This window comes from Cyanistes caeruleus, chromosome 8 (genome assembly GCF_971803275.1).
Source record: "Cyanistes caeruleus chromosome 8, bCyaCae1.hap1.1, whole genome shotgun sequence".
NCBI classification, from domain to species: Eukaryota; Metazoa; Chordata; class Aves; order Passeriformes; family Paridae; genus Cyanistes; species Cyanistes caeruleus.
In genome coordinates, this window is record NC_141708.1 from 14,549,562 (window position 1) to 14,574,830 (window position 25,269).

Below are 25,269 nucleotides of genomic sequence, written 5' to 3' on the forward strand. Positions count from 1 at the left end.
CATCAAGATAGTTTAATATTTGTACCATTTCTTTCAGTTGGACACTTGAGCATCTCAATATACTGAATTTACAAAGAACACTAAATACAGTGTATTTTTACCTCTGTGAGGAGCAAGAACTGACTACCAGAGGACTATTTAGTTCAGTAGAGAAGAGATGGTCAATGTGGCAGAAAACTGAAAACAAAGTTAATGTTAGAAATTAGGGATTCATTCTTAGCAAACAGAATTATTTACTGAGAGGAATGGTGGATGCTGTGTGTCTAGATATCCTCAGGCTAAGTCTTCATGTCTGTGTGGAAGGTGGGCTCAATTCCAACCAAAAATATTTAGTTCAAGCAAGGGATCATTAAGGAAACTTAGTGGCTTGTGATTAGGGTCAGACTACATAATCTTGCAATTCTTTCTGTTTTAAAAATCCTGTTATTGTTCTCTTGATGCAATATATACAATGCTTTTAAAAATGGAAATGTAGCCATCCATTTTCTCATCTGGGAGCAATAAAACATTTCTTGGCATCCACTGCTTTCACTTCAAGCTTTTAAAAGTGCTCTTCTTTGTGTCTCACAGCACACCTGAGGGACACACAAATAGCCTGTCTGTGCCTATATTGTTGCTAAAGTGAATTCATTGTTCTGTAGTTCTGTCCTGACTCACAGCAGGCAGCACTAGAAGCAAACATTGGTTCCAGAAAATAGGTTTTGTGTTAAAATAGTGGAAGCCAAAACTGTCTGACTACAGAGCATTAGTCTTTCACTGATATTTCACTGACATGCAAATGGTGTTAAAATGATTTTTGCAAAAACTTAACACCACTTAATTTATAACTGGAAACTTCAGAACAAGAAGCCTTTTCTGCCCATTTAAAAAGCAAGATTTTGTTTTCCTGTAAAGCACTGAACTATTAACAATTTCAGACCGTGAGCTTCAACACAGCCAAATTTTGTTCAGTTAGTGAGCTGGATAAGAAATTCAGGCTTTGATTATGAGTGTGCTGTGCCCTCATGGAACACAGTTCTGTATTTGACTCTCTGATCCCCAAAGTTCATCTTCTGGATATCACTCAGAAGCAAATAATTTGTGCCACAATAGTGACACTACTCAGAGGTACACAAACACTCTAATGCACTAATAAAAAGGAAAAATAGATTGTGAGATGCAAAGACACTGCTTGGGTTTAAGTGGATTATAAGAGGTAGGTCAGCAATTCCAGAACAGGTACCCTCAATCTACATCTTGAGCAATAGTAAATGAAAAGAAAAATAAACTGAATAGGTGAGATAGTTAAAAGTCAGAATCTGTTCCACCTTCATGAAATGACAATCCTTACTACTCTAGTTCGCATAGTAGCTCATTCATTGTTAAGAATAGCAACAGCTAAATCCATATGAGATTTCAAATTTCCTTGCCTTGTGTTATTTAATGAAACATTTTCTTCATGCATTGATGGATTTATTTTTTCCTTCACTAATCCTCATTTAATTTCCAATTCAAGGTGTCTTTAATAAAATTCTGGATATGGTGACTGAATGTTACATATTTGATTGTTTCCTTCAGTTCAGAGTCTTCAATCTGAATTTTTCAGTGCCATGTTTAATTTTCACAAGCTTGTTTGTTGAGCTTTTATTGCATTGCAATACACCAAACTAATACAGGTTGCTGTTTCAAAGATCTTTTCATGAATTGCACCTTCACAATGTTTTTTCCCCTGCTCCTTCCACAGGACGTTACCCAAAACTTGTGTTTCACTTTGAACTCAAGAGAAACATCTTGTATTTCATATTAGAGACATATGTACCATCAATCCTTCTGGTGGTGCTCTCCTGGGTGTCGTTTTGGATCAGCCAGTCTTCGGTTCCAGCCAGAATCTGCATAGGTGAGAAACTGATAAAGCAACCCAGACCAAGGGCTGGGTCATCCAGACACCTTCGCTATTGCACATGCTGGACATCCATTTCCTGAAGCTGAAAATGCTTCTGAGTTTTATGGAATTACTTTTTGGGTTTGCCATACTCAGTACAATCATGTGGATTGCCCTTAAAGCCTTGCTATTCTTTAACTAAGAAAAATGCCTTTGGCAGCTACAAGAAGGAGACTTACAGGCAGGGGAGGCTGCTGAAAGCACAGCAAAAAACTGTCATTTTGGAAATAGTTTAAACATATTCAAATACATGGCATGCACAGACAATTGTGAGGCTTTTGTGAGGTCTAATGATACACACTAATTAACACATGAATAACAAGAGAATTATAAGAGATTAAATATAATTAATTTCAAATAAAGGATATTCTGAAAGGGAAAAAATTCAAATCAGGTTTGATCAGGCTGCAGGTGGGATGGAAAAAACACTCCTACAGAACAGGGAATAAAGAAGGATTTCACATTGAATGAGGCCAGTGGGCAACCACTGAGCAAAATGATATCCGAATATTTTAAATGGACCTTCTGCATAGATTTGCAATAATAATGTGTTAATCATAAATATACATTCCATGACACCAAAATCTTTCTCATTTTCATTTCTAGTCTTCCAGCCTTGCTAGCATTGTCTGCTACTGTTTTTCAGCACTTAAAAGTTGCAAGTTAAATTTAAACTCTTCTTCCTAAAATCGACCCATTAAATGCTATGGTATCCTAGGAGTTTCAGGTCCAGGGAAAACTCTCCTGCAGTAGGGCCATTGCAGCAGAAGCCCTCAGTGCCATCTGTGTTAGACTAGAACATATATTTTTCCACTCCACAGGTGTCACCACAGTCCTTACGATGACAACACTGATGATGGGAGCCAGGACTTCTCTCCCAAATGCTAATTGCTTTATTAAGGCAATTGATGTCTACCTTGGTATCTGCTTCAGCTTCATCTTCGGAGCACTGTTAGAGTATGCTGTGACTCATTTCTGCACCCTGCACCAACTCAGCTCAAAGGAGCTTCCAAAGGTATTTTAATTATTTGGTTGTAGTCCTACAAAATGGATTTAAAATAACCTTTTTAGCACGTGTCACCCTGAAAAAGAATGAATTCTCTTAGCACTAATGGTAAATGTATTTAAGGTAGTTTCTTTTTTAGAATTAGGACAGGGAAACATAATAATCTTGAGAAAAAGAAAAAAAAAATTTGTATACCTGGAGCTTTTTTGGAAGAGACCAGACAAACTGAAGCACTCTTCTCTCTTTTGGAATGAGCTTTTTGACCATTTATCAATGTTCTGGGTGTCTTACAAAAATCAGAGGCACTTCTTGTCTCCCAGGCAATAGCATTTACTCACTAATTGTTCAAAAATTAGGCTGAGCTTGGTGACTTGATCCTACTGCAATATGGAAAAAAGGATTTTATCACATTCCATTTACAAAACCTGCACAAGCATAAAACATGAGTCAGTCTTCTGGCAGATGTCTTCATGTGCTGGATGTATCAGGTCCCTGGAGCCTCCTGTTCCCACCTTCTCCTTCAACAGCTGCACCTGAAATCAGATTGGGATCCATTTTCCCTTCTGCATCATTATTGTAACAGTGCTTTTTGTGGCACTAAAGAGTTTCTCACAACTCTGAAATATTGTGAAATATACTTAAAATAAAAATGGATGAAATCAGCATAGGTATTTTTGAGACTGGTGGTTGCTGAAATAATGAGGACAGGTTCATGAAGTTTTGTCACATCTTCCATCTCCAGTGTATAGCAGTGCTTTCATAAGCAAGGGAAAAGAAATCACATGGAAGCTGAAAGATGATTTTCTTGCAACTTTTAATTATGTAACTGAACCTAATATGCATGATAAAAAAGAAAATTTTAAGCAGCTTATGAAATTTCTGGATTAATAGCAAAAAGTAAAACATGGAAAATGGGAATAACAGGAAGAAAAATAAAAGGCAGAAAGAAGTTTGGTTGAGTGCTGTAGGGATAAATGTCCAGAAGAATATTGTTAACTGTTTAAGCCAAATTAGAACAGAGCATCACAAATGCCTAAGCAAAGCTCCTCAATATACTCAAGAAACAGGATATTGAGCTCAAGTGGAGAAGCTTCAAAACCTTTTGAAGATCAGGCAGTATGTGTCTGTGTGGGGTTATGTCTTGATAGTTCATCAATTCATATGAGATTTTGGCTGTTTGGATGAAAGATAGGTCCTGTAAATGCACAAGAATATGTTAAAAGCTGTTGTTGGGTTAGGGAGAACCAACCCTGTTGTGTGGGGAGGAAGACTGCAAAGTGGCCACGAAGCAGAGCCTCCACAGTGGGCAGTGTGAGATAGCATCTATTGGGGATTGTCTGCAAATGGGAAAACACTCATTGCCAATGAGGATTTGAGTGGAAAGCCTGCAAGTAATTTTTGTTGGCAAGGTTACATCAGTGACAATTCCCTGTGAGCATATCCATCTTGTGAAGTAAGTGGTTGTCATTTTGCTCATAGTGTAAGGAAGAAAAAAACGCTGCTTGGAGGTTCGGGCAAGAAAGTAAAGTGTTTCAGTGCTCAGATGATTAAGCATCTTTGGAGCTGTGAAAGGCACTTACACTGACCTTGCCTTCACCTGCCTCTTTCAGATTCCCTTCCATCTGGAGCAGGTACTCATGCTTGCAGGTAGGGTGAACATGGGAAATTGTAGTCTTCAAAAATGTGCATGGAAATACATGAAGGTACAGCTGTAAAATGAGAAAGTTCTGTGATGAACTTAATGATCAAAAGGAATAGATAGTCTTTCAGGCATGTTTCCTGCCTTCTGCTGGGCATCAGGAAGTGAGCAAGAATGCCAAAAATAATTCTTGCCTGCACAAAGATAGGGATATAAGAGAAGAAACAGTTGTTTGGTCCTAGATCAACTTGCGACTCTGCGGAATAAGTAAAATGTGTGTCATGTCCTTTTCTTACTGTAGCCAAGGGCAAGAACTGCTTACTGAGCAGGGTGTCATGGAGAGCACACCTGACTTGTATTTCTCATTCCTTGTTGTAAAAACAAAAACATCACAAGGGCAAAAACACCAGCTAAAATCTCATGTCACTGTCTAGCAGCTACTTAGCAATTTATGTGTGAGTATCGTCACTGTAAATGTGTTGTCCTCATTAGCGTATTCTCTTGTGGACACAGGTTAATTGGAAATCTCACATCCCAGTTTGTTATTCCCATATGTGAGCTGATAGAAAATTTGCACTCAGAATTATGTAAATAAATGTAGGAGGTGAAATGGAAATGTCACCCTCTCTCTTGTATAGGAATTAGTTGTACTCACTCGCTTCCCGCTTTGCTCTTTGGAGAAGTTGGGCACCCACGTATAAAACCCTTCTGAAACCCCTGAGATCTCCAGTTTAGAACATAAATTGGTGAAAGAGCTCATCATATCCATGCTCTTGCAATGTTTCACATCATGTGGACCCACAGAGACACCTTCAAAGCTAATGGCAAAAGCAGAGGAGCCCCCTCTTGCAAGGCAGGTCAGGCAGAATGTGCCATTCACATCAGCTCCAGAACAACAGGATGCTTAAAGGGGGAGGTTGCCTCTCATGAGTTTCTTTTTTGCACAAAGGCATTAACTGTACCCTCTTATAAAGCACAGAAATATTCCTTGTGTTTCCTCTGTCTTTTACCTAAACCTCCACCTTTAAGGCAGAATGGAGAAGAGTTTGAAAACTGAAAATAATTTTGTAAGTGTGATGTTCAGTCTCTGTGGTATTTCTGTGCAAGCCTCATGCAGTTTTTATGAGCACCACATAAGCTCCAGGTGTGCAGCACTCTGGGTTGAAATATTTTTAAACTTGAGCAGCTTTATTTTCCAGTGAAAGTGACAATTTTCCTCAACTCTGTTGGCTCTTGGATGTCAGCAAACACTTAGTAAACAGCAGCCACAGTATCAGGTGTCATGGACAGTGCTTTTTGGGTGATGCACAGCATCTTTCCTGGATGGTACTGGTTTGGTACCTAAACAGAGCCCTTAGTGCCAGCTGCCATTTCCTCATTGGCAGCTGGCATCCAGAAAAAAGCTTAGTATGACATTTAAAATTAGAGCCACAGCTGAACACTCACAACACAATTTCTTTTTCTGATATAATGTAAAGCAGCTCAGTCATTCATCATGCTCAGTTCTCCATAACAATCTGGAAAAGTCCCTTTATAAAGGGAATAAATAAATCACTCTATAAGACTGCAGTTTTTAATAAATGAGGAGGTGTGGTTCTCTTCTAGACGAGCTCTCTCCTTTCCAAGCTATGTGGTACAGCACTTTTGCTGTAAACTCCCCTCTGTTTTGCAAGAGCTCTGCCTTGTTGCTCTGCAAATAGAATCCTGTACATATGCACTGCTTGCAGTGTTTTCTGCTTAAGTAAGAACTGGCCCTTGGGGAGCTGAAAGGAGTCAAGAACAGCCTAATAACACATCAGCCTCCTGGGAATCACTCACATGCAGTTGTGAGAAAGGAAAAGTGGCACGTACACAATGTCCTTTCATGCTCTGAAATAAAACTAATTCTAAACAACTTGTAGCCAGCCCTACCTGAGAGAAAAAATAGACTCTTAAACAGAGCAATGCCCTATAGCCTGATGGTTTTGAAGTACAAATGTTGTAATGAAAAACGAAAGCAGGGAGAAAAAGCCAGGACTCTTGTGTCAGGTTCCTTTATTTTATTAACTTCTGAAGTGCTGAGTGCATTCATTAAGTTGTGGCTCCAGTGCCTCATTTCCAGTGCCAGGCACTGCTGACAAAGGCTTCTCTGCCATCCCCAGCACTCTCCTCAGCTGCCTGAACTTTTTGAAGCAGAAGAGAGAGGTATTTATAACAGTCTGGCCTCAAGTAAAAACTCGAGGTTTGAATTTTAGTACTACCCTGGGGATTATTTAAGGTTCAGACTGGAGTTTTATGGATTGATCCTCTTAATGCTTTATAGGCAGATTTTTATCCCAGCCTTTCACAGAGCTGTAGGAGGCCAGGTGGAGGATGACCAAGGTTTTTTTGGTCAGTGTATTTTTAGGATGATAAGTGTTGTTGAACTATGTTTATCTCTCAAATAAAATATCCCAAGTCTTTTGTTGTTTTTGGTTTATTTTTTAATTGAAGGTGGAAAGCGGTAAAAATCCCTTTTCTACCACCATTTTTTCTGCTTCACTGATTCACAGCAGTTTGAGGACGTTGTCCAGACTCCACTTTAATTTTCAAGGGTGTCACTAATTTTAGATGAAGAGGACTCACTCAGGGCTCATGCTGTACATGTGCACCCTGGGCAGAAGAGCAATTCTGTACTGGCATGGAGACCACTTAGGGCCTTAATGAGCTTTCTTTGACTTTAATAGCTGGGATATACCTAAATGAACTTTTGTCTGGCTTCAGATGGGGATGTACATATTAACCTTTTGAAATATTGTCCTTGTGTAAACTGTTTCTTTTCATGATGCAAATGGAAAAAAAGCAAGTTGGTCAGAAGAATGAGATTCTGCATTCTACGCTTCACAAATAATTTTTTTATGCTTGTCTTACATTTATGTCACCTACTGATTTGGGAGGTAATAAAATTATCAGCAGAAAATTAAAATTATATGTGTGCCTACCTGAATTAAAATGACCCCTCCTCAAAGTATACATAATAAGGTTTAGTTTAGATACAAAATTAGAGCCAGTCTTTGTAGCTTGTTTCTGCTGGTGTCTCTGCAATATCCCAAGCCAAACTAAATACCCCAGAAATTCCAAGGAAGTTTCAGAGCTGAAGCTGCAGCTGATGTCTAATCCTGTGTCCTCTGAGTCAGTAACAGAAAAGCCACTGACTTCAAAGGGTGAAAATTTCATACATGAACTTTATGGCTCTGAGCCCTTTCTAATCAAAGAAACAAAACCCACCAGCAGGCTTATACAACATTCTCCAAAGACCTGTCTTGATGCAGTGAAGCACATAAAAATATTCTTAACCCTAGCATGACTTTGAACTTAAAGCACAGCTTCCAGGACTTAACAGAAAGTATCCCAAGCTATTCAGAATTAGATCAGCTGTGGGTGGGGCCTTGTCCCTCTTTATTTTTAAAGTAACTCGATTTTTATCACAAAGGACCAGGATGAAGCTGAGCCAGTTGCACATAAGGAGGGTGTCTTGCATCCTGGGGTGCTCAGTTTGGGGTGCAAGCAGCTCGGCTGGCTGGTCTGGTCTGGCAGCTCCCCCACCTTCCCCATCTCCAGGCTGGGCCTTTGCCCTCACACTTTCTGGGCACTAACCTTTGCCCTCACACTTTCTGGGCACTAACCTTTGCCAGCATTTGCCCTGAGCAGAAGACAGTTTACTGTTGTGCATTTCAGGGGTTTGCTGCTATCTTAAGTAAAGTTCCTCGTCCATGTTTAAACAAACCCAGATTTGCTTGACAGTCCTTCCAAAGTTTTTGTTGTAAGGTGTTAAGTCAAAGTTTTCTCCCTAAATGGAGGCTTTGAGAGCTGAAAGGAGCTCCTGGTGCATGTAAGTGCTTGTCCTTGAAGTCGAGGAGTGAAACAGAGGAGGAGACATAAGAAAAATCCCATTTGCTGCAGCTCTAAAGTAAGCAGGTGATGAAACATACACTTAAGTACCTGCTGTTTTGTTCCCTCCCAGATTATTGATGATGATGAAGAAGAGAAGAATGGAGTCCTGGCAGCAGTGGCCAACAGTTGCAGTGCCCCTGGCAATACAAACAAGACCGATACAAACAAAAGCAAACAAACCAGCACTGACAGAAAAAGAGAGAGAAGTCAACACAGTGGGTGTAGCTCAGCAATGTCGGTAATGAAAAGACTTTTCTGTATCTTTGATTGCTTCCATGTTAAAAATCCTTACCACATAGACAACTACGCCAGATTCTCTTTCCCCTTATCATTCATCGTAATTAATGTACTTTATTGGGTGTATTATTTGTATTTCTAAATATTTTATTTTGTAATATTAGTTTAAAGTTTAGAAAGTTGACGTGGGAGGGGAAGTTGCAGAAAAATGGAGAAGTTACATGTGGATAGAGGGATATAAAAGGATGTGCCACCTTTTCAAGTGTGTCTAAAAATTTTGTTAGCTAACTTTTCTGACTTTAATGTCTGTCATCCAAAAATGGCTTCATATTAGCATGCATGTCCCATATGAAACTGCTTATCAAAGGCCAATAAGTAATTTTTTTAATATTTAATGCTCAACTTTGTAAAATAAGTTATATTATACTTGTTTCTGAACTCCATTGAATAAATGTAAAAATAAAATGAAATGCTGTTTTCCTTTTCTGTTTTCTGTACTCAGTTCCTTCTAGCTTTGCCAATAATGCATACATTTTCCAGATTATATAAGAAAATGTTTAATTGCAGATCAAAGTGGTTTTGCTACGTAGCAAGAAACAGCTTTGAAGACATGAGCTACCGACACAAACTAAACAATCTTCATTTTTGTAAGGTCACAGATATGTGTCAGGATCCCTCTATATCTTTAGACAGAGCTCCCATAGTCATCAATGGCTTTTCTCAGCAAGAAAGAAAGAAATGGACTGGAGCCAAAAGGTTCACATCCAGGGAGATGCATTTCCCTGAGTGAGGATTTAGTTGTTCACCAATCCTTAATGGAAAATGGCAATTTATCCTGACGTTTATACTCTGTACTCTGCTCAGTCACAGCTGCCTGTGTAACTACTATGCAGAGGAAAAATTTGATATGCTTAATTTTCAGCTTGGTAAATCCTCTTGAACTAGATGCTGTTAAAAAAAAAATCACATAAAGGTGGAAAACTTCTTGAATAGAAAAGAAAACATTGTATGTGTGATAGCTCGTGATAAAATAGGAAAAGTTTAACGCAGATAAAATGATGAGAGCTATCCCACATGAGAGAATGGCTACAGGTGGTGAAAAACCATAGCAGTCTTTCCAGGTGGTTGCTTCACTGACAGCTATTACAAGCCTGTCCCCTCCATTGCAAGCATGAAGTTTAAAGGCAATTATTATCACAGCTTTTTCCTGACTGTAACATGGGTATCTGCTGCATACACTGGTAAAAATGTGTGCATGTGCTGTTGTGCACTGTGTATCTTGGCATTTCTGGTGATCAGACTCACTGCACACATGAAAGGTTTAAATGAATTAAACATCTCCCCTATCATGGACAGGTTTGGACACACCTTATCACCGGGGTGCTGCCCGTGAAGAGCACCATTGCATGAGGAGGAAGAAGTGCAAAATTCCAGAGCAAGACAGATTTGCCCTTGCTCCCATCTAAATCCACAAGAATCAATGCACACTGGTAGACAATTATGAAGTCATTAAAATCCCCTCAGTATTTTTATTTTCTAAAGGTTGACTACTGAAAATTTGTTTCTCTGCTGTTATCAGTAATGCCTTTTGCAAAGCTTATTGAGGGAATGCAACTTCAAGAACAGTCTCGTGCCTTTTGGTACATTGTGGCTATTCCAACTTTCATATGAAACTAAATACATTCAAGAAATCAAACTAAGTCTGCCAGTGTTAATGAGCAACCAAAAAAAAAAATATTTTATTTAACATTCTGCTACTGAATATTTACCCTTAAACCCTTTATTCAGGAACAGGCTGTATGACATTTTTTCTTGAAGGTGTAAAACTGGACTCTCCGATCTCTTTCCAGTTCTTACCCCCATAAAATTCACAGAAGACAGATATCAAATCTTTGTGCTTAGTTTCTTAAATTTGAAGTTTACATTGTTCCTGAATATTTTCAAACAGTTATCTGTTATGCTAACACTAAATTTAGCATTAACATTTACTGCAAGCAAAAAGTAAGCATTTTGAGTTTTGTAGCTTCCAATTAATTTGGTGACAATTCACCTTAAATATTATTTTTAAAAGTTGTTGAAAGTCTGAGCATCTTTATTTACAATGAACTAGCTGAAAACAGGGTCTGTTCTCCCACTGATGTGCTAATTGTAAGTAGTGTTATACTCTGAAGTCCCCCATGTTTTCATGAAAGAATTGACTGCACAGACAGATTATTTCGTTATTTTGCTTTGCATAATTCTGCATTAATTGCTAATTTCAGAAATAAAACTTGGTTTGATGTTCCCAATAGATTTCCAGTGTGGTGTATGAAGAATGAAGAAGATCATTTGTATTATCCTGTTCAAACATAGTTTCTGTCCCTGAAAACTCCCAAATCCCTTGGAGTTAGTCAGAAAGGCTCCCTGAGGATTGATGAAGGAGCATTCATGAGCAATTCACTGAGTGCTACAACTCAGAGGAAAATTTGAGAGGGGAAGTCTCTTTCAGTGCTAAGACCAGGGGCCGAGGCTGAGTCTGAGGGGATGAAAATTACCTTGGTTTCGTATTTAATGAAAAGACCTTGGACTTTTGGCAACCATTTTCTGGTTGATAGTTGAGTTTCTTACTTTGATTTTAATGTTTTCCAATCAGAGACCTTCTCTGACTCTTAATTCAGGAATGCTGTATTTTGGGACCGCTGGGGGCAGATGTACAAGGAGGGACCCGAGGCAGTGAGGGGGGTTACATTAGAGAATTGATGATGTATCCTCATGTCGTTTGCTTTGCTGTCAGCAGGACGTGCCCTGCTTTCCATGGATCCAAAGGCAGCAGCCAGCCTGAGGAATAACTTTCCTTCCTCTGTGGAATCTCCAAGCCTGGTCTTTTAATTGATTCAGCAGCCATCACATAGGTGTTTCAGCATTGTGCAGACTAGAAAAACACCTCTGACCTTAGCGAGATCTTTGATATTGTTTTCTCTCTTAATGGAAAATTATTATGGAAATAGAATCCTGTGCTGAGATATTTAATCAGATATTTTATTCTTTTTTAGATTTTAGACATAAAGGTATTTTTGCTACCTTTCCTCTTCATCAATTATATAGCGTTTTTCTGATTCAGCCATGCTTTAGGTTAAATATCTCCTGCAGCCTGCTTCCTGTGATGCCAGATGTGATACTTTGAGAGTATTTGAAATATTTCACCTAAATCAAGAGGGAAATACTAAGGAAGGTGATATTTTAGAACAGGTGTTCATTAACCCTCTCATAAACTAGAGAAGGTATTTTAAGTCACTATCAGATAATTTCTTTTAAGACATGAACAACTAAATATCCCGTCTGAATACTCCAGTCAACACATACGGCAAGCATAAGAGAAGGGCATCCATCTGTTGATCTGAGTACCAATTTTCAACACAGTGGCCTTGTTTATTAAGAATGCAGCAGCAACTTAAATAAAATTTCCTGCTTTGTGAGCCTCTTTAGGTTTTTGTGCTAATTATTTTGAGAACTGCTACGCATTTTTGCATGGGAAAATGTATTTAAAAAAAAAAAAAAAGGTTGTCACCCTGTAACTCAAAATGAAATTACATAAAAGATTATAGAGTAAAGAAAACCTACATGGAGTAAAGGTGGTGGCTACAAAGAGGTGAATAAGAGCCCTTGCCAGTGGAGAGGTGCAGCAGAGTGCCTGAGCACCTGTCCCAGCACAGCCTGGGGAGGTGCAGAGGAACTGGGGCTGCTGGTACAATTCACTCCGTGCAGCAGTAGATGGAGCTCATTAACTGCTCTTCATCCTTCAAAGAGCAAATGTAAATGGCAAATGCTAGCTAAGGAGGGCTCTAGGGAAAAGCTGTTACAAGCTGACATTTGTACTGTGGTAACTAGGTCATGTTTGTAGCGACAGATTAATTAAAGTCAGGCAGGACAGCACTGTCAGGTGGACTATTTTTCACACTGAAGTTCAGGCTTCTCAAAGCCCGATTGTTGTTTCCACCATTTTAGCCACTGAAATCGAACTTTTCTATAGTGAATTTTCTATCCTTCTTTCAAGGTTTTCTCCTGTCACTGTCGGACACGAAATGATTCACACAAATGCAGCTCCAAGTGTGGTGAAAAAGAAGAAAAGTTTATTTGTTCTTTCAGTATTTATAGGTTTTTGACAACGACCAGGGATTGCATAGTCAGGTTACCACCTTCCCAACCATGCTGGCCGTGAGAGACGTCCATCCAAGGTCATATCTTTAATGGAATGTAAAAACACCTATGTTTATAGTTTCTTTCCTGGGAAAGTGGCTAGAAATTATGCAAACAATATCGAAAAGCCTGATTCTCAGGGCCACATCCTCCTGTAGGTTATGTTGTTTCAAATCAAAGCATTGCAGCGCCTCAATATTTCAAGGCAAGCAGAATAGTGGCTCTGTTAACAGTTTCCCTATAACCATTTATGAAACCTAAATAAATGTTCCCAGGTAATTCACTGGCTTACTGCTAAAAATTGTCACAAAGATCAAGATAATTTTTAAAGCCAGTTTCAATAAAGAAAGTTTCCCTTGAGAGGGGGCTGGTTGAAAAGGTGGGAAGATGAGCTGTGAGAGTCTTCTGGGCAGATTAACAGGTCACTGCAAGAACAAGCCATCTCAACCTGAGAGCTGAAAACTGGAGTGGATTCTGCTTGTAGAGTAGTGGGTGCTTGGCAGTGCTTAAAAGCAGCTAAGCTGGACATAATTTCAAACTCTGTAATGGATTTGCCATCACTTGTTCTATAACTTTATAATTAAAACCAGGGGTCCACTTTAATAATATTGCCAAATTCAGCTTTTCATCATTTTCCATCTGGAGACATCTTTCTTCCCCAGTCCCATCTGACTGTCAAAGTTTCCATCCTCAGAGAGAGAAGGATAAGGGGGTATTTCAGTCCCATGATGTGAGTTTACTCAGATAATTTGGGTTCTGGGTTTCTTTCCAAATTGGAATGAACCCTATTTTCCTATTCTAGATCAAACACAGACAAAACTTCAGAAGACAAGAAACCCCAGAAGACTTTAGCACCATCACATGTGTGCATGAACCATGACCCTGATTAATTTTGAAATTCTGCTCTGAAGTTTGATCCAGATTTAACCACTGGATAACTTCATCAGTGAAAACACATATCTCCACTGCTGCTGTTTTCCTTGCTGTAGCAGGTAATTTTGGAACCTAGACAGTGGAAGGGTTTGATGCCAGGTATATTTGATTTCTCCTAAAGGCAAGGAATTTAATCTTTCTGCTTTAAAATCAGATCAGGAATGGATTCAGAATAACAGCTTTGGTTCTAGTTGGGTCTTGGCCACTTTGGACACAGAACAGCTTACAAAATCAGAAAAAATTAACAAGGGAGTATAAAATGGAGTTCAAACCTGAATTACATATTGACATGCTCAGCTCATCAGTGCCCCTGGTCCTCATGTTAAAGTTATTGATATTGAGTCTCAGAAACAGTAGCAAACATGTGAGATTGGTCACCGCGGGCAAAGCTGGCATCGCATGCACTCATTTAGTCTTGGAAAAGAGAGAAGCAGGGATTGTCTCCTCCTTTTCAATGTCCCAGTTTTGTTCAGCCAGTTCATTTTGGTCCACCTCCAGTCTTGGTTTGTGGAGCACCTGCTTTGAATGAGTGCCAGTGCAAGGTGACCAAAACCACTGCAATAGTCTCTTCTGCAGGAACCATCTGTTCATTATATGCCTTTGAATGCTGATCCATTAGACTCATATGCCAGACTATGCTGTGCATGTTGCTAAGTCAGTCCTAATCAAAGTGCTTTCCACTCACAGCAATAGTTTGGATGATATCTAATGAAGACAAGTGTCGTTTTTGTGTGGATTTTTATATGGGTTTTTTGGGGCTTTTTATTGTGGTTTTTTTTGGTGGTATTTTCCATGCTTGTGAAGAAAAGATCTATAGCCTTGTGCTCAATATATGAGTTGGCTGCAGGGATTCAATCCAATCCTTGCTTACCTTGCAAAAGCAGCACACCTTGATAACCCTTAAGTGCATTTTGGAGAACAGAACTGACAATGTTGACCTCAAAATAATAATATAGCAGATTAAGTCAGAAGAAATTTTTTAACTAGGTAAATGTAAATCCAGCCTTGTTCTCTGCTTCTTTACCAGGAAGATAAGATATTGTGCTCAAGTGTCATTGCTTTTTGAGGTCCTTTCGTAATGAAAGATTCTGACAGCCTTGTAATTCTTTTTCATTAAAAGAAAAAACCTAAAGTATGATGTGCAAATAACTAGAAACTTTGAAGTCGGAGGCTTGCTATGCCCCAGGATAATTTTAATTCTACTGAGAAACCTTTTCATGTAGTGCTGGTCCACGTTTTGTGAAGCCTGATAATAAGAGCTGATAACTCTGGAGACTCCCATAATTTCCATACAGGACCCCTCAGGGATGTTAAATACACAGCTGACCCTGTACCATTTCAAACCCACATATTCTTACATGGGCTACTGTTCTTATTTCAGGTGTTACAAATGGCCAGTTCCTTTAATTCTATTCTAAAAACCCAAATTTCCAATTTCTAAATTACCACTTCTGGGTCAATAACTCAAAGTTGCATTTGCCTTGGGTTACCTTTCTAAGGAAACTTGAACAGTGCCTGAACCTTTGTTTCCACAGCCCAGCTGTAGGTTACTGTTTCTGTAAGCAAGTGCACACTGGCCTGAGCTGGATTTCAGTCCTGTCAGACACCTGGAATTACAACACAGCCCTTTACCAGCAGGATCAAAAACCGTTCCTTGATGTTTTGCATCTCTGCATATGCCTTTCTTCCAGTTTTAGCATTCCCTTCCCAGAAGGCTCTACACTACTCTGTGATAATGTCAGGACTCCAGATGCGCTGCCATGCTGTACTAAAAATGACAGACGAACAAGCCAAAATCATCAATTTTAATGATATTTCAGCATCATCCTGGTCCTGTGTCATCCCTGTGTTTACTTCAGCCATCAATCTATGTTTGTCTAAAGTGGTTCATGCCAGAACCTTAAATGTGGAGAAAGCTGAAGAGGCCAATTTATTGTATTTTGACAAGGACAAGCCTCATCTGGCAATCCAGTGAGGCTGAGTGCATCTGGTTAATAGTGCATCCACTTTCTCAGATCCAAATTGCTCTGTTAGTTTTCATGACTCTCTTATCTCTGTGCTGTCTCTGTCCAGCCTGGTTTCCTTATCACATAATAGGATTCTGCCTGTATCTTCCAATTTCATTTCTGTTGGTTTCCAATCTGTGTGATGCTGGCAGTGTGTGCTGGTCCATCAGCCTCTCCTGCTGAGAGATGGGATCACTCACCCCGAAATGCCTCATCTGCACTGCGGGAGACTCTTGGCTGATCACTCCCTCTGCCTCCTTGGGATTCACCTCTGATTTGAATCACTCCCTACACCAAAGGGAAGCATTCTCCACACCTCTGCCTATCAAGAGTTCTCTAGTGAAAATCTTCAGAGAATTAATTAGAAGTTAGACGTTTCAATACATGTCTGCCCACTAGTCCATGCTATCTAGTTCTTTGAACCCATTGTTGTATTTCTATGAAATACGATAAAGGAACAGAAACCTCAGAGACAGGATGTTCCTACAAGATTTCTGTAGATAGATGTCCAGGTCAGAGAGACATCTGAGAGGTACCCACTGAGAAAAACATTACAGCATGAGCTGGAGTCTTTTTAAATGCCAGAGAATACACACTGAACAGGGCACATCAGAATGTCTCAAATGCAGAACAAGCTTCTGTCACAATTTACATCTTCCAGACAGGAGAGTCAATCAACACTGAACCAAAAATCTGGAGAAAATGAAGCTTCATTAGCTCTAATATTCATGAATTACTTCTCCAGTCCTCAGAGGCTGAAAGTGAGGTACAGGGTTAGAGGCACTGCTCTCTTTTCTTCTTTTTTTCCTCTGAATTACAGTGGGATTTAAAATGTACGTCTTCAGCTTGGTCTCTGTAAGAATACTGTAAAAACAGTGCTGGTATAGTTATAGAAAAGACTGATATTCCTAATATTCCTCTTGCTCTTACTCTCTCCCCATCCTCTGCTCCTTCCTTCATCTTTACAAATCTTTGTAAACACACTCTTTTAGAATCAGTTTTTTTTTAACCTGAATTTAAATCACTCTCAGTGGTATGAATTAAGCAAAAAATCAGCCTGTCCCTTGCACCTCTGGCTCTGGGTGGCCTCACGGAAATCAAACTGCAACATACAAAGGGGAAGAGTTACTGGAAGAACTGGCTTCATGTTTGCACAAAAACAAACAAACAAAAAAAACAACTAAAGTAAAAATATTAGTTTGTAGCTGAAACAAATTTATTGTATTCATCTCCCAAGCACATTATGTATTTGTGATTCTGATAAAGAGCAGGTCACTGGAATTTTACAACATATGCAGAAGATATTTTACCTAGAACTTGAAGAAGAAAATAATGATCAGAAGAGGGTGCTCTCAGCTCATGTTCTTTTGGTTTTGTTTTGAACATTCTGGTGGAATTCTGCAGAATTTTCTTCTCTCTTTGTTGATATTAATAAAAGGTCTCTTTGTAATATATTTTCTGGGATTTTTCACTAAATAGATCCCTCCTCTTACTGCACCAGGTGCAAAATATGGGCTAACTTTTTGATCCCAGATTTTTCTATATGCTTTAGAAATGTTTCTGTAATATTAGCTGAAGTTATTTCACAATCAGCTTTGTGTCTGGGCTCCCACTATTTGATATGTTATGTTTATGTTCTCATGCTGTCATACTCTGTTGAAATTAGCCTTTACAGGAGCTGATTTCCTAGCACCCATGACTGGTCCTGTGGAAAACTTCAAAAAATTGCCAGAACAGCAATTAATTCCAATATCAATTGCATTTTTACCAGGCATGAAAAAGAAACAATAATATATAGCTTCAGTGATCAATTTCCAATGATTGAAACATCCCACATATCAAAGTATTCACAAAAAAAATTGATTAGTTCATGGTTAGGGAAGAATTTAATAAAAACTTATGCTGTTAGTGAGATTTTTAGCAAAGCATTTGATCACAGAGTTCACTTCAGGGAGCATGATATATCAGAAAATACCTGACATTTGTTAAGTTTTATTAAAGCAGTGCTGAAGTCATGGATAAAAATAAGCCTTTTAGAATTTAGTTGATATATGGGTGCAATTTTTCCGTTTTTTGGATCACCAGTCTTTTAAGGCGATGAAACTGTGCTGTGCACACAGCACTAGAACACAAGAATAAGTGATGGCTATAATCCTAGATGTTTGCAAACTCTCTTTCCTTGTCTGAAGTGGGGAAGCACAGGGTAAATTCAGGCAGAAGGAAGGCACTGTCTTTTAGTTGGTGCAATGCAGCATTTAGCTCTGGTCCAGCCTGCTCATGGAAGAAATCTCTCTGACTCTGATTCCCCACTATTGCACTTTTTCTAGCAATACTGGTACTTATATAAAATATTGTGTAGCCATCTTTTATAGGCACATACCAAAACTGCCTGGAGGGGGAGAGTCATGCTTCTTGTATTGAACAGCAGTGATTGGAATGGATTGCAAAAGGATTATCACCCTTTGTGCCCGTGTACATGTATTTATCTATGTCTAATGTGCCTGTGTAAATATATATATATATATATGTATGTCTATATACAAGTTGTACAAATGTGTCTTGAAAAGGCACAATTTTATTAATGGATTCCTTCTGCACTTTAGACACTGCTTTTCAATTATGTGCATCAATGGTCAGGTCAAACACTGAGACAAGTAATAAACAGGGATCCTGCAAGTCCATGTGCAGAGAGGGGCTCCTCATCAGAGTGGCCTTGTGGAAAAAAGTTAAGAAAGAGAGCAGAGGGAAAAACAGCATCTCTGCCTCACCTTGTCTGTTATATCTGGGGGAAAATGGCTGTTGTTTGCTAGGACTCTGATTAAAGAAATATCTTCTACCATTTTGGACATAGGTTTACACTTCTGTTTTCTTACAGAAGAAAGGGAAGAAATCAAAGGGAGAAAACACACACTCAAAAAAATGAGTTTTCTTATGTAAAGTTTATGTGAAAGCATCATATTACAAAGAGGTAAGCTGTCACTGCTATTCTAGCAATTTCCATCCAGGTCCCTGCTGTCCCTGCACTCCTCAACACCACAGGTGAAAAATGAAGGAACCCCGTGGCTGGGCAGCACTGTCCCAGCTGTCAGGAGAGAAGCTCATTTCTGGCCTCAAATGCTTTAGTTATAAAGTGGGAACCGAATGCACATCAGAGAATAAAACATGAATTATTTGATATCAACAACATACTGAAGAAATGAAGTCAGGGACCACAGGTCACCCTTGCAGCTGCTTAGGCTGGGAGAGTGTCGGGAGGGTCAGCAGTGAGTGTGCATTAAGGAGTGACAGGAAAAAGCAGGGACAGAGCCATCGGGTCAGCAAGGAGCCAGCACACACAGAAAGGCCACACACACCCTCTAATCACACTGATTGTGGAAGAGACACTAAAATGTGGAAATAAATTGCAGAGGGATGTTCACAAAATCACAGCTGACCTCCCTGAGACTTGGACAGGGAGCATAGATATAAATGATCTGCACTGCAGCTAAAACACTGCATTGCAGGCAGGAGAACAGGGTTTTGCCCTTAAGATCTAGAAAGTATTACAGATACAAATGTGTGTACAGCATGACCTGAGAGCTGGTAACATGCTGCTTCCTTTGCTGCCTGGCAAATTCAGTCAGATTTGGCTGAGGGAAAAAACTATGTTAGCAACAATCACTCAGCTGCTAAATGCCTGGAAGAAAACTGGCAGAAGTGTAATGAGAGCCCCACAAAATGACACTTTGAAAAGTATCAATCAATTTCACCTGCTTCCAAGAGAACTTCCTACCCAAAATGGGGCTACTGTAGTAAGAAAGGAGATAGATAATCCCATCCCAGAACACCACAATTTCCCTGTCTGATTGCCTTTGCATTTGTTGAGGTGTAGGCTGAACAAAAGAGGAGTCTGAAGATTTGATTTTCAATAGATTTTACTTCCCACTGACAAACCAGCATAAGGAGCATTGTAGTGTCACAGAGCACTGGATTGAGATTTTCTGAGACTTTAGTGATAGTCCCAGCTCTGTTGGTGTCCTTTTACAGCTGGGAACTCCTCTCTTATTAACATTTCACATAAAAGTGCTCTGTCTAATAAACCGAACTATTGTCAGCACTTTCATATTACTCTTAAATTAAGAGAGCAGATTCTGAGTAGGACTTTGGGCATCCTACTCTTCTGGACTACAGAAAAGGGAGAACTGGATTTTGGGATATCTTTTAGCTCTCATTTCTTTGTCTCTATGATGACCTTTATTGCCAGGGCAAGGGCAGCACAAAGACATGTGCTAAGTCATATGGTGAAGATAACTGCTTGGATTTGAAATATTTCTTAATAAAAACCAATGTTAATCAAAAGCAGACAGTTCATCCTCATGAGCTCTGAATCACAGCTTTTTGGATGTGTAAGGCTAAAAAGCATGAGTGTATGCTACATATAACAATTATATGCAAACTATTTTGCAAAAAAAAATACCTTGTTTTTAAGGCAAATTTAAATAAAATGTTCCAAAAAACTAGTTTTCTACTTCAGTGGAAAGAGTTGATTGCTTTTCACAAGAAGTCATCTTAGCATTTTCTCTGTTTGATGCCTCAGCCTACAAAGAGTGATCTGAATCATTCCACTACTGAAAATATCAAAGAGCAACGGGTTGTTTTTTATAGTTCACAACAAAGAATTTATATTCAATATTTCTGTCTTGGTTTGTCTTTAACTTCACCAGCACATTCAGAGCTAGCAAACGAAGTGTAAATAGTTGCTCCTCTAGCTCCACTATCTGAGAGAGCAACAAGCTGTAAATTGCTATGGATGTGCATGTTTTTGAATATTCTCTTTTCTTTTGGCTTGTATTCTTATTTTGGCCGTCCCTGAAAACCTGACCTGATTACAGGTACAATGTAGAGCTTTATTTGTTGGCAATTGCTATTCAGCTAATGATTCAACCTCCTGAAATTTTTGAATAGCTTTCATTGTTCACTGCTAAATATTTTTACTATGCATAAAGGGCCAGGCTCTGGAAGCTGCTGCTAAGCCAACTTGCCTCCATCGATTTGCAATGATTTGACATTAAAAAAATGACCACTGGTGTATTTATTTTCTGGATTCTACTTTTTGATCAATTCTTAATCACCTGCTCCTGAGTGACTCCCACTTTGCTGCAGGTGGGGTATAAACACAACAGCTAGAATATATCCTGCTTCTATGAACAGCCAGCACGAGGCCTTACCAGGGCAATTTTGGACCTCTGAGGAAAACATAAGCAGGAAAAGTATAGAAATCCTTGAGCAGAATTCAGACTTACATATATGTTAAAAAAAAAGTCAAATCAGAATGGATTTCTGCAATAAAACTAAAGCAAAGCATGTATGACTGATTATGCATCTTTTACCCATTCTTGGTAAAGTCGGTGGGGATTCATCTCAGTATTTTTAAATTGGGGAAAATGAAACTAAAACCAGCTGCAGCTGGGTCTTGATTTGTAAAAGTTGATTTTCTTTTCTCCAATGACAACAAAAAATGCAATGGATGTTTTACAGTTAAAGTTCATTTATGTATAAACAACCACAAAGTTATTTCCTCATTTCAATGACTGTAATTGTATTGCTTCAGATAACCCACAGACATTTCTATAGGACAGAGAGCTATTCAATACCATGTGAATTCAACCCTTTTCAGAATTATCACAGCTGGAGGAAAGGGAATAAATGACAGAATGAAGGTCTGCAAAATCTTGCCCCACACTGACACAGAGATTGCAGCTATTCATGGGATTGTTCTGGGGCTCTCTTCATCAGTAAGTTATTTTGTCTATAAAACTTTACAACAGTCCTGTATTTAACAATACATATGTACCTCTTTTTTTCACATTTGAGATCTATTTAAGGTCTATGTCTTTAACACTGACTTTCTAAAGACTTAAAAACCTCTGTGTGCTGCACTTTGGGGAATTTTGTCTAAGTGGAGGATTGAAGGCTGATTCCTGTGCTTAGCTGCTTTATTTGAAGAAGAGCAGTAATGCAAGTTTAAAATGTACTTTCTGTCCACATGCAAATATTTCTCCTGAAATCCTGCCAGTGAGAGAACTGAGCCTGAGTCTACTGCCAGGTGAAAGAAGTAAAGTGTTACCTTGCTGGTTTAGCTTGCTAGTAAAACCAGTATCTAATACTGATAACGCCTCTGGAAGCACAGATCTAAAATTTAGAGTTTGAAAAGATGCCATTCAGCTGCTATGATTGTTTGAGACCCTACAGAATTAAGATTATTAAGTTATACTTTAATCTTTGCACAAATGGAAAAAAGGTTTTTCCTTACGTTTGTGTATTGGCTACCTATCTACAGTTCATTCCTCTCCCTTTCTTCAACACTGATATACAAGTTGGATGCTTCAGAAAATGAGGCATTTTCCAAAATGGAAAGTGGTTGATTTTTTTCACAATTTTATTTTTATCAAGAGAAATAATTTCTGTGATCGGGCGTGAGGCAGCTAGCATCTGAGAAAAGGCCTATGGAAAGACGAAGCAGGGGGATAACACAAAATGAAGATGATTAAGAGGAACTGAGCCAAGATACATACATGTACATCTATATGTGTCTGTGTGTGTGTTTGTATATATATATACACACATATAATCAGTACTTTATAAAGAAGAAAAACATATCCAAACTTTTAGGTGGAATAACTGTATTTTGTTTACTTGTGTTGGAGCATTTTGTGTTAATTCTCTGGCAGACATCTCAGAAGTCTTGGGGAAAGGCTGACAGAATGATGATGCTGTGGGGATTTCAGTCTTACTGATCTATAATTTTGGTTATGCTGCTTGGTTAGTGATCATGTGTTATTTTTTCCAAATGACAAGCTGCAGAAGCAGGTGATATTTTTCTCTGAATTTCAATATTGATTTGGAATGTGTGATGTTAATATTTTTTGTTGTTAATGATTTAACTGACAGTATTAAAATATAAATAAACGGCTAGCAACAGCAGACAGCTGCATATTGTATGCAATTGATGCCATTTAGTAGGTTCCAGTTTGGAGATGGATGCATGTTTCACTGCAGCTAACTAATTGGGCAGGGAGAGGGCTGCTCTAGATAACAAGCCCAGTCCTTTAGGACAGATGTTTCCCAAGAATGCTGCCTCTGGCTCTCTCTGTGCTGGTGTCCAGACTGCAAACAGCTCTGACAGGGATGAGTAATTGCATATTCCTCTTTGCTATGCAAGGATTTCTTACGCTGACAAGCATAAGTTAAACTTTGCTCTTCTCGGGAAAGAAAGTAGCGCTGTTTTGCATTATACTCATGAATTACTTTATCCTCTTTTTCTGGGTTTCTCAAGATTGTATTATAGGCTCAGTTGTCCCTTGACCCTGAGCTCAGGCTGGCCCTGCACAGTGGGTAAGGGCTGTAGGGACAGGGCTCTTTGGTGTTCCTCTGCCCAAGAAGGAGCTGTGGAGCAGAGATCTGTCATAGTGAACCCCAGGTAACCATTTCTCTCCCCTCCAGCCATAGGTGGCTCAGGAGAGGGTTCCACCAACACTTCATGAATGGAGTTTTCAGATACCAGTGAGCTATTAAACATTAGAATATCATTCTTTTTTGTTGTTGTTTTTTGGATGGGGGAAACACCAAAGTGCCTGGTAGGTTACACAGGGAGCTGAGGAGGAAAAAGGGTAGATCTGCAGCAATGTCTGCATAAGGAAGAGTTTGGACCACTGATCTATGTCACTGCTCTTATCTGTGCATGTATTTGGTGTGTCCTCAGGCTCTTAAATCTTTGCAACCCACTTTGGTGCTAAGAGGACCCTTTCTATGGGATGCTCACTGCTTAATACTTAAATAATCTCCTAATGTATGTGACTCAGTGTATTTACTGAGCTGGTATAGACCATACTCTTAATTGAAAACCACTGAGCTCAATAACATTCCAGAAAAATGTCAATAGTCTGGCTTATTATATCACAACCTTTTCAAATATTGTTTCTCAAGTAATTTAAAAGTTAGTCACAGGACATGGTAAATAGCAATTTGAAGAAAAATATGACTGATTATGTCTAGATCCATGTTATTTGCAGACCAACTACCTGATTAATTTTCCAATAGAGGTAATGAAAAATTTCTGTTTGACTTCAATTGAAATTTTGTCAGACTCTCAAGCCTCCAGGCAAATAAACCAATGTGGAAGGAGTGTGTTAACGTGAATGAGCAAACTCTTGCCTAAACTTAAGATCTGAAATGCCTGCAATAAACAGATGTTACTAAATATGTCTGATAGACTGATCAAAATTTACTTGTTTTCCAGATGGATAACAGTGATTTGAGAAGATGAATTTGTACATCCTTCAGTATACAGGGAGATATTTCTTTCCACTACTTGTGATTTGCCTATTGAGTTACAAATGATGGCAATCAGGAGTGAGAATAGCGAAACATTTTCCTGAGCTAAAACCTACTTTCATAGTAACTAGGTTTGTAAAACAAGACTAGGCATGTGAGGATTATTTACTAATTGCATCTAAACACAGCTGAGGAAGATGGGCTTAGCACCCTTTCTGCCCATGTGCAGAGACTGACATGAGGACAGCCATACTGTAAATCATTCTGCATGACCTCAAGACTTCCATGCAGGGCTTGCTCTCAATTTATTCCCCAAACACACCACTGAATGTGAAATGTTCTCAATAAGCTTCATGGACCCTGGTTTATCACTTTTTAATTATGGCACACAAATCTGTTGACATTGAGAGTGAGTGCTGCACATCCCACTGGCTCTGAAACTCTTCTGTTGTCCATCTCTTACCCAATTTTATCAGTAGTGGTCGAAATGCGATTTACCATTCTTATGTACTCAGGTTCTGTCATTCTTTGCCTCTGTGCCAAAGGAAATAGCTGGTTTTTATCCCAATGATGTGTTCCACTGATAAATGTCTGTTAGTTTCCAAATGCTAATTAACTCACTGAGGAAATCAAACCTGTGAGGCATTTTTTTCAATTTTGATAGGCACTGAGAAGTGTTTGCATTTGGGCAAATCTGCATGTATAACTGAATATAGAGGAAATGTGTATTCCTGCTTGCTTGAGCTTGAAACGTATGAAATCTTCTCATTTCTTGGATCTGCTCAGGCTGGCAGAAATATCATTAAGGCAAATTTTCAGATTAATTCCTTGGACTTAGCCATTGGAACTTGCAAAGGATGAGCAATAATGCAGTGATGTTTTCTGATGGATTGGAAAATCCAGGTAGCCTTGCATCAAAAGGTGAAGGGATATGAGTTAAGGCACCCCTTCCAGAGTCTGCACATCCATAGGTATAACACATTTTCTCTTCTGCAATTAGGCATGAACATCTAATTATAGCATGTTTCATTGATAAATGATCCTCATGAAATAATTCAGACACTGCAAAAATATTTGTTTTAGTATCTTGCCATAATCAAAAATAAGAACTTAAAAGTTCAGCAGA

The 25,269-nt window shown here is 38.9% G+C and overlaps 1 protein-coding gene across 1 annotated transcript in view; it reads left to right on the forward strand.

The window, feature by feature from the left end:
- Window positions 1-9,198, forward strand: part of LOC111931217 (gamma-aminobutyric acid receptor subunit pi-like) — a 47,336-nt gene extending 38,138 nt beyond the window's left edge. Inside the window, exons 8-10 of the mRNA XM_023929698.2 lie at window positions 1,724-1,876; window positions 2,743-2,936; window positions 8,549-9,198. Coding sequence (XP_023785466.2) covers window positions 1,724-1,876; window positions 2,743-2,936; window positions 8,549-8,857 — 656 coding nt within the window. The 3' untranslated portion in view covers window positions 8,858-9,198. The remainder of the gene's footprint in view (window positions 1-1,723; window positions 1,877-2,742; window positions 2,937-8,548) is intronic.
- The last annotated feature ends 16,071 nt before the right edge of the window (window positions 9,199-25,269 follow it).